The sequence below is a fragment of the Tauraco erythrolophus genome, chromosome 6 (assembly GCF_009769465.1).
Source record: "Tauraco erythrolophus isolate bTauEry1 chromosome 6, bTauEry1.pri, whole genome shotgun sequence".
Lineage (NCBI taxonomy): Eukaryota > Metazoa > Chordata > Aves > Musophagiformes > Musophagidae > Tauraco > Tauraco erythrolophus.
Window position 1 is genome coordinate 53,381,058 of NC_141470.1, and position 12,821 is coordinate 53,393,878.

General features: G+C 39.5%; 1 protein-coding gene across 2 annotated transcripts in view; it reads right to left on the reverse strand.

The window, feature by feature from the left end:
- Nucleotides 1-217: 217 nt before the first annotated feature.
- The window catches only part of PTPN21 (protein tyrosine phosphatase non-receptor type 21), a 36,585-nt gene continuing 23,981 nt past the window's right edge, over nucleotides 218-12,821 (reverse strand). For both annotated transcript variants that reach the window (XM_086613172.1, XM_086613171.1), the window contains 8 exons: nucleotides 12,570-12,654; nucleotides 9,949-11,414; nucleotides 7,524-7,661; nucleotides 4,657-4,878; nucleotides 3,340-3,468; nucleotides 1,939-2,173; nucleotides 1,210-1,370; nucleotides 218-346 (listed from right to left, as the gene is read on the reverse strand). In XM_086613172.1, the coding sequence (XP_086469298.1) occupies nucleotides 218-346; nucleotides 1,210-1,370; nucleotides 1,939-2,173; nucleotides 3,340-3,468; nucleotides 4,657-4,878; nucleotides 7,524-7,661; nucleotides 9,949-11,414; nucleotides 12,570-12,654 (2,565 nt within the window). The remainder of the gene's footprint in view (nucleotides 347-1,209; nucleotides 1,371-1,938; nucleotides 2,174-3,339; nucleotides 3,469-4,656; nucleotides 4,879-7,523; nucleotides 7,662-9,948; nucleotides 11,415-12,569; nucleotides 12,655-12,821) is intronic.

Consider the following 12,821-nt stretch of genomic DNA (forward strand, 5'->3'; position numbering starts at 1 on the left):
TATGACTGCAGCTGGACATGGGAAGAATTTAGTCCAGCGAAGATCCTGCTTTGCAGGGACTGTTACACTGACTTGCATTTAACAGGCGCATACCAGCCCTAAAAGGTAACTGTGTGATTCATCATACGAAGAAAACACCAGTGAGAGCAGGTCTGCCTGGACAATTGTCATTTTCTTTCTGTAAACTCTTGCAGTGTCCCTTTGGAAGTGGCAGGGATTATATGAGTCTAGAGCTTTTGAGAAACTGAATAAGAACTCCATAGACGAAAGTGTATTGCGAAAGAGTCTGCACCATCATCATTCTCTGCTGTCTCAACATGTCCAGCACCCGTGGGATGTCCAGCATCTGGAGGAAGAGAACAAGCCATTACAAGTCACTGGTTAGCATGGAGACCGGCGTGTACTTTCTTAGCAGGAGGTTCAGAGCAGCACTAGTGATCTAAGGGCAGAATCAGTTGCTCTAATTTCAGCTCTGACAATTCATTGCCCACATCTGCAGTATGGACTGCACTACACCACTGACCATGCCTACCTCAGCTTCCTCATCTGTGAAATATGCATGATGTTAAACTTGCCTATCTCATGGAGTATGGGGGGCTTCACAAATCCAATCGCTGCAAAAGTGTGTCACAGTGTTAGGACAGGGATACACAACGAAACATCAGTTCGTTGAGTCTCAGCTGGCATATTATGTTATTAATAAACACTTTATAGCTGTTCACTTCTGGCTAAAACGTGGTTTAGTTCTATTAAACTATTGCTTTGTCCTCTCCCGAGACTGATACTGCAAATACTACTACACTTAGGAACAAAACATTTAATAGGAAGCACAGAGACTGGCTACAAAGCATGTTCTTGAATATTATCCCTTAAAACTACAGCATGAAGTAAAAGTGATAAAGTCACGGTGAAATCCTGAAATATGCTTAGTAGTGCAGGGCATACCTTGTTCCACTCAGTGATTCAGTATCTTACGGAGCAAAGAATTCAAATGAGCATTCCAATACCCAGTGTGTAAGTGGTAACTCTAGAAGACTATCAACTTCTGCTGAATTGCCAAGAGCTCTTTCAACCATAGTTGTAAGGGCTCTTCCAAAGGCCACATCTTAGGAAAACTCAGATGAACAGCCACAAAAGATTTATTAGGCATGTTATTTACTCTTCCACTACCTAAGATTATTTAAAGCACGAGAAAGAAAAAGAGATCACCTCATTGTGTTCCAAGCAAGCGATCATGATCTCTGACAGTATGACCACTCCTGTTCGTCCTACACCTGCGCTGCAATGTACCAGTACAGGAGGATTTGAGGTTTTAGGATCCGCAGTGCTGTTTGTATGGCGCCGCACTGACTGTATCTCTTCCAAGTATGCTATTAAATTCAAAAAGATAAGAATAGCAAATTTAAGAGATGAAGCCCCATAAGCCATGCTATTACACTGTATGACCACCAGAAAGGTAGTAATTTCACAAACAGCATCCCACAGAAAAATTACACATCATATAAATCGCAAGTCATATCCCAACAAAAGCAACACAGATCTATAAAGATCGTCTAACTTTTGTAAGGCTTTCCTAGCCTTGTTCTCCTGTTCCCCACCAAAAGCAGCTCCTGGCAATCTTGCTACTGCTGGAACATACTCAAATGTGCAGTACGTGATGCAACTACGTTTTAATCTATATGACCTTTTACTAAATTATATATTTGGCTTTAGACATAAACAGTCACTTTAACAAACCGGCAGGTATATTCCTGTCAAAAATATAATTCAGTATCTCTTGCTGATGTGAAGAAAATTTTTTTCAGTGGAATGCTTGGCATACTTATCAAAAGCTAATTGATGTGTAGGAGCCATTTCAGGAGCTATTTAAAAAAAAAAAAACAAACACAAAAAAAAACAAACACCAACCCCAAAAACAAGCTATTAAGTACAACTTACAGAGAAATCCCTTTAAATCCTCTGGACAGCCATGCTCTGGCCAGTCAGTATACTGTAGATGCCAAACTGTTCTCTCCTGTCCTGTGAGAAGATGTTTAATCTTCAAACCCGTAGTCGCATAGCAGCCTGAGTCAGTACGGAATCGTGTGGTAATCTTAAATCTTCCGTATGTTACAGTGTTGTGTCTTGAACCAAGACGTGGCCAGTATCTGAAGCTTTTTTCTCGCCCACTTTCCTTAAAAGTAAAAAACTTGCTTAACAAGAAGCATAAAAATGCTCATACAATCTGTGGACTCACTTGAGGGAAGAGATGCCATCCAGAGGGACCTTGATAGGCTTGAGAAATGGGTCAGTGCAAACTGCATGAGCTTCAACAAGTCAAAATGCAAGGTCCTTCACCTGGGTCGGGCCAATTCTAGGCACAAATACAAACTGGGCACAGAGTGGGTTGAGAGTAGCCCTGAAGAGAAGGATTTGGGGGTGTTTATAGATGAGAAGCTCAACATGAGCCAGCAGTGCGCTCATGCAGCCCAGAAGGCCAACCGCATCCTGGGATGTATCAAGAGAAGCGTGGTCAGCAGGTCAAGAGAGGTGATTCTCCCCCTTTGCTCTTGTGAGACCCCACCTCAAATACTGCGTCCAGTTCTGGTGTCCCCACCATAAGAGAGACATAGATCTGTTAGAGCATGTTCAGAGGAGGGCCACAAAGATGATCCAAGGGCTGGAGCACCTCTGCTACGAGGACTGGTTGCGGGAGCTGGGATTGTTCAGCCTTGAAAAGAGAAGACTTTGGGGGGACCTAATAGCTGCCTTCCAGTACCTGAAGGGAACCTACAGGAAGGCTGGGGAGGGACTTTTTACAAGAGTGTCCACTGACAGGACAAGGGGAAATGGGTTTAAGTTGAAGGAGAACAGATTTAGATTAGATTTTAGGAAGAAATTCTTCAGTACGAGGGTGGTGAGACTTTGGAATAAATTGTCCAGAGAGGTTGTGGATGCCCCCTCCCTGGAGGTGTTCAAGGCCAGGTCGGACAGAGCCTTGAGTAGCCTGATCTAGTTGAGAGGCGTCCCTGCCCATGACAGGGAGGTTGGATTAGATGATCTCTAAGGTCCCTTCCAGCCTATGCCATTCTGTGATTCTACGATTATTGCTTCTGTAACAACTGTATCTCTCCTCTATGGTACTACTACACTGTTATGGTTTCTCAGTGAGCAAACCAACTTTCCAGCAGAAAGAGCTTGCAAATTTACATCTCTCTGCCAAGCAAAGCCTGACAGAATAGCAAACGGGTCACTAGAAATTTATTTTTGATTGGTGGAGCAAAGATCCCCTTTTTCTAGCAGATAATAACAAAATCATTGTGGAATTTCCGGGAGAAACCCGACTCTGTTTATACTCACTTCCTCTGCCGTCACCATAGCTATGATGGCAATCCCTTGTTCCCAGATCATCTGCCAGAAATCTTGGCATGTGTTCTGCAAAGGGCCCTGCGTAGCAATGTAATCCCACTCTATGCCACCAACAGAGATCTATAAAAAAAAGAAAGACATTAGATTAGTAATTATTGAAAACTGTCTTTCCCCAATTCTTAAGTCAGCCATTTGAAGATGCACAAACTGAAAAAAAGACAGCAACACTGCAGAAGTAGGAGTTATTGTGAGTCATATCTGCCTCCTACTTTTTAGCTCAATCTTGCCACATTAGATGCAGGAGAGACACCATGTTTAAAATTATATAGGCACATAGCTAAATAAATTATTTTTTAAAAAAGCATATTGTAAAAGTAAGTAAATAAAAATGTATTTCTCTTTTGTGAATTTAAGGTATTCCAGTCAACTGGAGATTAGAGAAACTTTCACATCCTGGTGCTGTAAATGCTACTACATGCACTAAAAATTCAGAATTAGCTGATATTTCCTCAAAAAATATTATCATGTTTGAGAACAGTCGGAAGAGTTACTCAACATTTGTGAGCGAGCTTAAGTATAGAAACTATTGTACCATGTCAGTGTAGAAACGGATTTTTTAAAAAAGGACAGCAACGCAACTACAACTGCTACTCAAAAGTTCTCAACTCTTCAGGAAAGCATGAAGCCAATTGTAGTTGCACTTTAAATAGGTAAATGCATTGAAAATGAATGAACTGCCTTGGAGGTTCTTGAGGTCACCCTGCAACTTCTTCACTTTTTAAACAGAGTTCAAAGAGCCAAGCCTGGAGAAAGGGGGAGACTGAAGATTATGAAAGAGCAGGTTTTCCCCTGCCTCCATCTGTTCCTCTAACTCTCCAAAAACGCTTACATTGGGAGCTAGCTTACTGTCTGTTGTAGATCTAGTCTGAGAGCACAGAAGAGGAAGAAATAATAAGGATTGTCACTGCAGTTCAAAAATATCATAATCATTGCAAAGGATCCCAGTTCGTTATAAAGCTATTTGCCTTCTCTTGGCACCAATCCACAGAGAGACAAGACAGAGAGAGAAAGTAGACAGTAGATCAAGACAGAAGCCACATGCAGAAGACCTCTCCTATAATTAACCCTCCATTGCTCTAGGTAATTAGGAAAACCAGGTTCCCCCGTTCCCAAAGAAATCTCTACAGAAGGAGGGAAAAAGAGAGGTGGAGGGATTCTCACTCATCTGACCAAACCAAAATTCATAATCAAATCCATTTTCAGTTACCACATGAACTGGAAAACATTTCTCTAACAGTATTCTCTCACCTTGATATGAGACGCATTGATGTAACCCGTGTTATTTTCTTTGGTTGGCACTAGCTCTACTCGGGTATCATCATAAGGAAGGACGTCCTGGAACCGGTTTCTTTCAGCATTTTCAGGAAGCCGAGCTATTGAGCACTCACCATCTATAAGCCTTCTTTTCTGAATGCGTTCATATTCAGTAAACACCATCCCCTGCTCTAACCGTTGTTCCAGAAGTTTACACTGAAAGACAGAATACAGGTAACCATAAAAAGTCACCTTCTAAGGCGAGTCTATTTTAACAGAGAATTCATGAATGATAAGATGTATCTATTTTCCTCTCCCACATACTTCTTCAATGCTTTTCCAGCTGTTAATGTTTTTATAAACATACCAGAATAATTAGAAGCAACCTTAACCAGCAGGAATTTTGTTCAAGTGAAAATTAAGAAGCCTGTTATACTTTATGAGGTGACAAAGACTGTGGATACCACTGGTGAAAGAAAAATTATTTCATAGTTTCTATAAAGACAACCCAGTTGGGCAAAGAAATATTTAGTCAAACCAGGTAGCTATACTACACTAAAAACCACCTCAAATACCTTTCAACAAGACATATTCACTAATCTCCTCAGCACAGTATGTTAGATTACATCATTTGAAAACGTCTCCTTCAACCTTGTAATCAAAAAAAAAAAAATAAATCAACTTTGTCATTTGGACAGAGAAAAACTCTAAAAATATAAACCAAAACACTTGCCTCAGGCAATGAACTAATCGCTCACTACCAGAATTCCACGATTTCTTAGCCTGAAGATAGTAAACTTTGCATACAGCAGAGAAGTCTTGTTAGAACCTCTTGCTGCAGCTGAGGTACAAACCCAGGATTTTTTCTACTAGTACAATTCAACCTGTTTATTTAATAAGCTGCTCCCTCTCTCCTCTCCCTCTCCTCCCCCTGATTTATTCTTTCGAAATCAAATTCTTTCTAAATCATAAGACACTTCTGGAATTTCAGCATCTCTTTGCCAACAATAATTAGAGGAATAATATGTAAGATTTTAGCCAGAAAATTTCATCTATGTCACATGTCCCCAGCCTCTCACAGCAACTGCTCTGCGGTATCAGATCAGAGAGGTGTCCTGTATCAAATAACAAATGCCAAATGTTGCAGAGGAAGGTGCAAAACCTCAATCATACATAATTTGCACATCTATACATCAACCGTACAAACTCCTTTATTATCTTTAGGCTAAATTACCTCATTTTAACTGATAATTACATGAAGCTGAGCAATGAAACAGGCATTGAATCAACTTTAAATTCGTCCTCTAAAATATCTGCAGTCTGGACTTTCATGTCACAGGTCTGCTCTGCATTGTCCCTTCTCAACTGCTTTAAGAATTACTCCCATTTTGTGACATCTAGTCTGCCTCTAAATGACTGCCTGAAGAGAGAGCGTAGTGATGTGTCTTTTTCATAACTTGACTTTATGGATTTTTCTTTTTCTTCAACACTTTGGGCACAGCTAGCTGAATAATAATACAGCTGAATTCAACAGAGGTCAATCCAGGAAGAGACGATGGCTGTAAGCAAGAGGAAATAGCCAATGCAGATACTAAATGTAGAACTGTAGCTTAATAACACAACATTCATTTCTGTCCCTTGGCATCTTTAGGGAGTGTATACATAGTTGAAATAGAATTTCAATTGTGTTGAAATGGAACAGTCAAATCTCACTCCTATGGACCTCACTCCAAGTCTGCAAACTCCAAGACTGAATGCCTACTGTGTGACTTGAATTAATTTTCTTAGCCTTAAAACTGCAGCTGGTGAGAGCAGGACTGTTCCTTCAGGTTCTAATCCCTGCCCAGTGACTGTCAACAAATTGAGCTAGAGGGGGCCTGCAGCTGAGGATGCACAACCATGCCCAGAACTGGATTCTAAAGAGACTACCGGTCTCAGAATGTGTAATAAACACTGTAGACCTTGGTGTATCTAGTTGCTCCCTGGTCAGATGTGTGATGATAGCATTGTTCTACGGAGCCCTTCTCAGGCTGCGTTTCACTTCCTGGTACCTATTTAATGATGTACCAGGTAGGCTGAAGTATATTTACTGATGTTGGTTACCCTGACACAAGCAGATGGAGTCCTATATTTCTCAAAGAACGATCCTCAAATTATAGAACCTGATGCCTTCTCAGTGATCTGAGATCGTTTACTGAATTTAAAATTTCTGCAGATCATGTAAGTTTTATCTATATTTTCAGGGATCGACCTAAGGAAAACAGATTATTACAATCTGCACATGCTGTACCCTGGGGATGCAATTTACCTACACGATTTATTGTAAAAACTGTATGAATTACTACTATTTACAACTAAGTTGTCTGCCTGGATGCGTTCTTGTGTGATCTGATCTAGATGGTCCTGCTCCGGCAGGGGGATTGGACTAGATGATCCTTTGAGGTCCCTTCCAATCCCTAACATTATGTGATTCTGTAAGTTCAACTTCATACTCAGAATTTTAATTTTCATATGTTTTCAGCCTGGAAAACCTAAAACTTCAGAGAGAAAACAGAAAGACTTGGCACAAAAATACATCAGTAGATACTAGTTAATTTGCTTCCTGTATGTTCAAAGGGTAAACTATCATCTGAATCACTGTCATCTTACATCTTAAAGAAAAATCTGCATTACACCCAATAGTTCTAGCAATAACTTATCAATCAGAAGTCTTATTCTGCATTTTGTTTCTATTCTCAGTATTTGAGTTGCTTCGAATCTGAAGCATTTTACAGCCAATACAAAGCACCATTCATATGCATTTGATTTTGAAAAGTCACTAGTGTGAAAGCGAAATCAAGCATTAAAAAACTTCAACATACCCGTTCATCATTTGTTGCTCTTGTTGATTCTTCCTTCCCCTCATCCGGCAGAGGCATTCTAGTCAAAGCTAGTCCATTTAGGGCAGCTAGCTTTAGAGGCCCTATTTTTTTTGCATCGTTTTTATTCTTTTTCATACCCTGCAAAAGAAAAGCTAAAACTTGTAAATATTCTTAAATATCTGATGAAGTTATAAAGCAGAAAACAAATGCGTTCAATTAAACAAAGGATACTCCTTTGACCCCTTCTGCAAACAGCTCTGACGTTTTTTTTGATAAGCATAGCAGTGAAAGATAGGGTGGTGGGACTACATTCCTCCAAGGACACAACACAAGTCTGTCTTCATTCCAGACAGGTTAATGAAACTGCATGAGAATGACAAATATTGTTCCCGACAAAGCTCACAACTGATCATGTGACTACTCTGGATAATTAACATTCTTGGAAAGAATTGGAATCACTTTCCAATCCCAGAAATGCATAAAAATAAAGATTACTAGACTATTCAGTTTGCAGGCACTTTTCTTCCCTACGAGTGGGCATAACAGTGAGCATATATCTTCAAGATATTTGGATATAGCTAAAGGTTTGACTAAAGTTTGCAACAAACTGCACATAAAAAACACAAACACAGAACTGCAGACAGATCCGAGCCCTAAACCAGGCCATGAATCTAAATTATTGAAGTTACCGTTCACTATTTGAGAAAAATACCAAAGGGGAATTTTTGGGAAGAAAAATTGAGATTATTCTTTGAAAAAGTGTAAAAGAAACTTTAACATTCCTGCAGTTGCTAAGTTTGGTTGTTAAGAAAAATACACTGAAAATGTGAGCATATATGCTGCTTGAATTATAATCCTTTCAAAAGCTAAATGGTAGTAAGGAGTTGGAAGACAAAGCTAAGAGGATGAGACCACATTTAAAAGCAAAGTGAACACAAACACAACAGTAAGAGTTCATTGGAAAGCAAAACGTGCAAACATTGGCAGGGGCCAGCTTTGTTACCAGGATATTCATCTCAATATTGAATACAGAAAGGTAATATTCTCTATTATGCAACAGCACTCTTAAATATTACTGAACTAGAAAGTATTTTATTGAACACTTCCAGTGAAAAAATTTTAGTATCAATTTCACTTCAAAGATTGACTTGAATATTTACATAGCTATCAGAAGGAAAAGGCAGGGTATGATTTTGGTAGACACATTAGTGTCTGAAAATGTATCTTTTGGGGAACAAACTACTAAGTGATTACCTAAATCTGAACACAAGGAGAAAGGTGTCACCTTTTTTTCCCCTATATCCACATAACAAATAGGAGAAAGAAAATTTAAAAACATACACAATTATAAAATTAATTGAAGCTGATGATGGTTCATTTCATTGTGTTCAGCTCCACGTACAGGAACTCTGACAGACAAAAAATTGTGAGAACAGTAACTATTTAAATACATAGCTTACTCTAGATTAGCTTTTGCAGCATCAGCTGTAACAGTTACTATAGCAGTAGAAGTTATATGGTAGTTCCACTGCAGTTCAATTTGTGCAGAAAACTATTTGACACTAACTAATGCAGGCAAAGTCAACAATAAATTTTAAATGGCAAAATAATAATAAAATCTGTCTTCCTCCATTAGCACCTGAAATATGCCACAGATATGTATAACTGAAGAAAAGTTTAAAACAAAGTGAGTGGTAAGGACTGCCAAGGAAATTGTGCAGTCCCACATAGACCTTGATGTTTCTATGAGGTGGGAATTATAGGGAAGGTGAAACTTGCAGTTGTTCACTATTTATGGCTTTGTAAGATTGGCGTAGGAGCAAGAGACATGGCAAGCAAGAAACAGTGAGATGAAAACAGCCTGAAGGCAAGCAAAAGGGAAAGGATATAAAAAGGGGGAGGGATGAAGGAAAGAAGAGAATGCAAGGAAAGAATTTATTGCCCAGTGCATCAGGTCCCCCTCTGCAGTCAGAAGAACAAAGCAAATTAATCAAAAAAAGTAAACATTTAGCTACATCTAATTTTTCAGTGAAAGGAAGATTAGAAAGCCAGTAGCAGAATGGAAGCAGTTGCTTCTGTTCCAGATAAGGATAGGTGGGGCAGAATTTGGGATCTAGAACTGACTTCAAACTAGCTCATTTTACAGTTGCTAGCCAGGTTAGGTGTATCAGATAGATGGAGGCTGCACAGCTGGATTTGTGTGGGAGAACCATACAAACGGAACTTAGACATGGCAGAGAAGAGAATAAAAGATAGCTAATCAGGGAAAAACAGAAAAATAAAGGCCAAGCTTTTAATTCACATGTTTTAAAAGCACCTCAGGTTGATTTAAAAAAAAAGCCAAACCTCAGACAAAACCCCCACACAACTCCTGCTACAGAACAATTCGAAATGACTCAAAACATGAGGAATAATATCCACTTACACCTAGCGGGGGAAGGCCTTCCACAATGTTCTTCTTCCCAGACAAAAGATCGGACACAGGTCTCTTCTTTACTGAATCTTTCCTTACTCTGTATCTCCCTGATGTTGTAAGGTCAGATTCTGACATAGATGGAGTAAGCAGTCCTTCCCCTCTTCTCTGTACCTGGCTTTCTACTAGTAAATGAACAGGGCTCATATCTTTCATTCTCTTTTCTGTCTCCGTAATATGTAATTTAGGCTCAAGAATATGCAAAGGGCCAGCAGGTGAAGCAACAGAGCTATAAGGGTAGTTCAACACTGAATCATGAGAATAACCACCCATAACAGATGAAAGCTGTGTTTGATCTTCAGGGAGTGGAGAAAGACTTGTACTAGCCTTATTATCTTCTTCAAATTCTTCTTCTTCCTCGCTACTGTGAATCAGCATAGTGGCATCTGAAAGGGTCTTCTTATGCTCACAGTTCACACCTTCTTCTTGCTCATTTTCTTTTTGCTTTGTTCTCTCCATCAGAATGTTGGGTTGTGACCCTTCTGAGATCACTCTTGGAAGAGCCACATCTGCTGCAGAAGCTGACATGGTCCTCTCTTTAATTCTTATTCCTTCAAAGCTGGGAGTCAAGCCTGCTATTTCAATACTGTTCCTTTTCTGCAGCTGAGCATGCCGTGCCGATGTTAGAGGTTCACTGACTTCCTGAAGAGAATGTGCCACAGGCAAGCTGTCTTCCTGAAATGTCTGGACAGAATGGTGTACTCGCCTTGTGATAAGATCTGGGTTGCTGCTGCTAATGTAGATATGTCTGGAAAGGTCTGGAGTGCTATTTGCAGGTCTTGGGTACGGGTATGGGGGAGGTGGTCGATAGACTTGGGTCTTCATTATATTTGGTGCTGGATAGTCCTGAGCCTGGAGCTGCACGTTTGTCAACTCAGGCACACTAACTGCCCCAACAACTGGGCGTTTTTCAGCAGGATAGGGATAGGGAGACTGGCTGTGAAAACTGTAGTTCAGGTTAAATGGATAATGGTTAGACTGTGGGGAAGTGAAGTGAGCATGTTCTCGTATTTCAGGCTGACTGTAAACTAAGGCATCAGGCCTGCTGTAAGCATACGAATTGCTGATGTTAAGATTTCTCATTGAATGACTCTGCCTATCTGTATGCACCATTCCCCTGTTGAGCTGTCTCATCACAGTTTCATAGTCTGGCGTGGGACGATAAGAAGGTGGTATTAGTGCACTATGTCTATGTGATGGGACATAATCCGTTCTGAGGACATCGCTTCCAGTAATGCTTGGGTTAGAGGACATGGGGGATGGCTGCAAGTAATGTTGTGGATTGTTCAAGGAGTTTGTGCTATGTGCACTATAGACACTACCATTGCGGATCCGCCCACTGTAGTCATGAGGGGCTCTATCCAAACTAGACTGAGAGTGACAGTAGTATCCGTTCTGATTGCTCACAAAGAGGTTATCTGAAAGTAAAGTTTAAGAACAACCTTTATGTCCAAGACATCAAACAAAGACATTCTCTATTAAGACGTAGCTAACCAGTGTTTGAGATTTTAAAAATCTCAGTTATTCTTAGCTCTGTGTTGAATTGAGAAGGGAAAAAAAGCTCCAGAGGAGAACAATTAAGTGATTGCTTAGATGCATTTCGTCATTTAACTCTTCAAGTTCACCAAAATCATTGCCACACTTAGGTTAATGAATTTGCTGACAATCAAAAATTATTTTGTTTGTTAAAAAATTGTACAAAAATAGGATGTGTGCAGTAACAAATAAGAAGCATGATAGTTTGCACTGTGTCCAGCAATAATTCCAATGCTACACTGGAAACAATTCAGCTACATTCTGAATTTACATACCTGTATCTTCATGAATACTTGCGTAACTCTATTTAGATAAAAAACGTGCTTACTCCCTTACCAGTAAATTATGAGTATTTTTTTATCCAGCTGACTTGTAGGACTGGAAGGTCCCTAACAAAACTGAGGCAACTTTGCAAAAGATTAGATTAAGCTCTTTTGCGCAGCAACTTTGTTAATTAAAGACATAATGCGTAACAATCAAAAAAAAACCAAGAGAAAGCAGCCATGACTCCACTGTAAAACTGCTTAGATTAGGAGTGTCCATTCCTTGAGGATTCCATTGAATTCCCTACCACCTTGTAATCTAGCAAACTCGGAGAAATTTCTCTCTTCCTACATCCTGGGTTTGAAAGTTTTTAAAGTTTACTTATTCTTGAATTGTCTGAATTTTCTCGGGGCTCAGATACTCTTTGCAGCTATTAAGACCAGCAAGGATCTCAGAATGCCATAACATACCAGTTTGCTACATAAACCAAAAAAAAATGACAGTCAGTTTAAACTCACACAAGGGACCACATTCTATAGTTGCTGTACATGCTATCGTAACTAACTTTGCTCATATCTCACGTTTCACATCAGTCTATATGCCTAAAGTAGCAGCAAGCACTTCAATGAGTGCTGGAGTACAAACCTATCCCACATTCACCCTATGAATTTATTTATTTATTATTCAGCTCTATCTAAAGTAGCTGTAAAATGCAAATTACAACTTTTACCTTCTAAAGTTGTGTAGTGTGGCCTTAGATTTAATGACTTTACCTTGGGAGGATGCATATGGCTCAGTATAATGACCATTGTAATGCAGCTGAGGTGGTGGAGGCATCATATAAGGCTGAGGCTTGGGCTAAGAAAGCAAGCATTTTATTGCTAGTTAAAAAACTCCTGATTTATTTTTAAAATAAGTCTTAAAGATTTTTATACATACTATAATGTATAATATCATATATAATACATAACGTATAATACAAACAGTATCTTGGTCTTAAACCATTTCTCTAAATCTGCAATGTT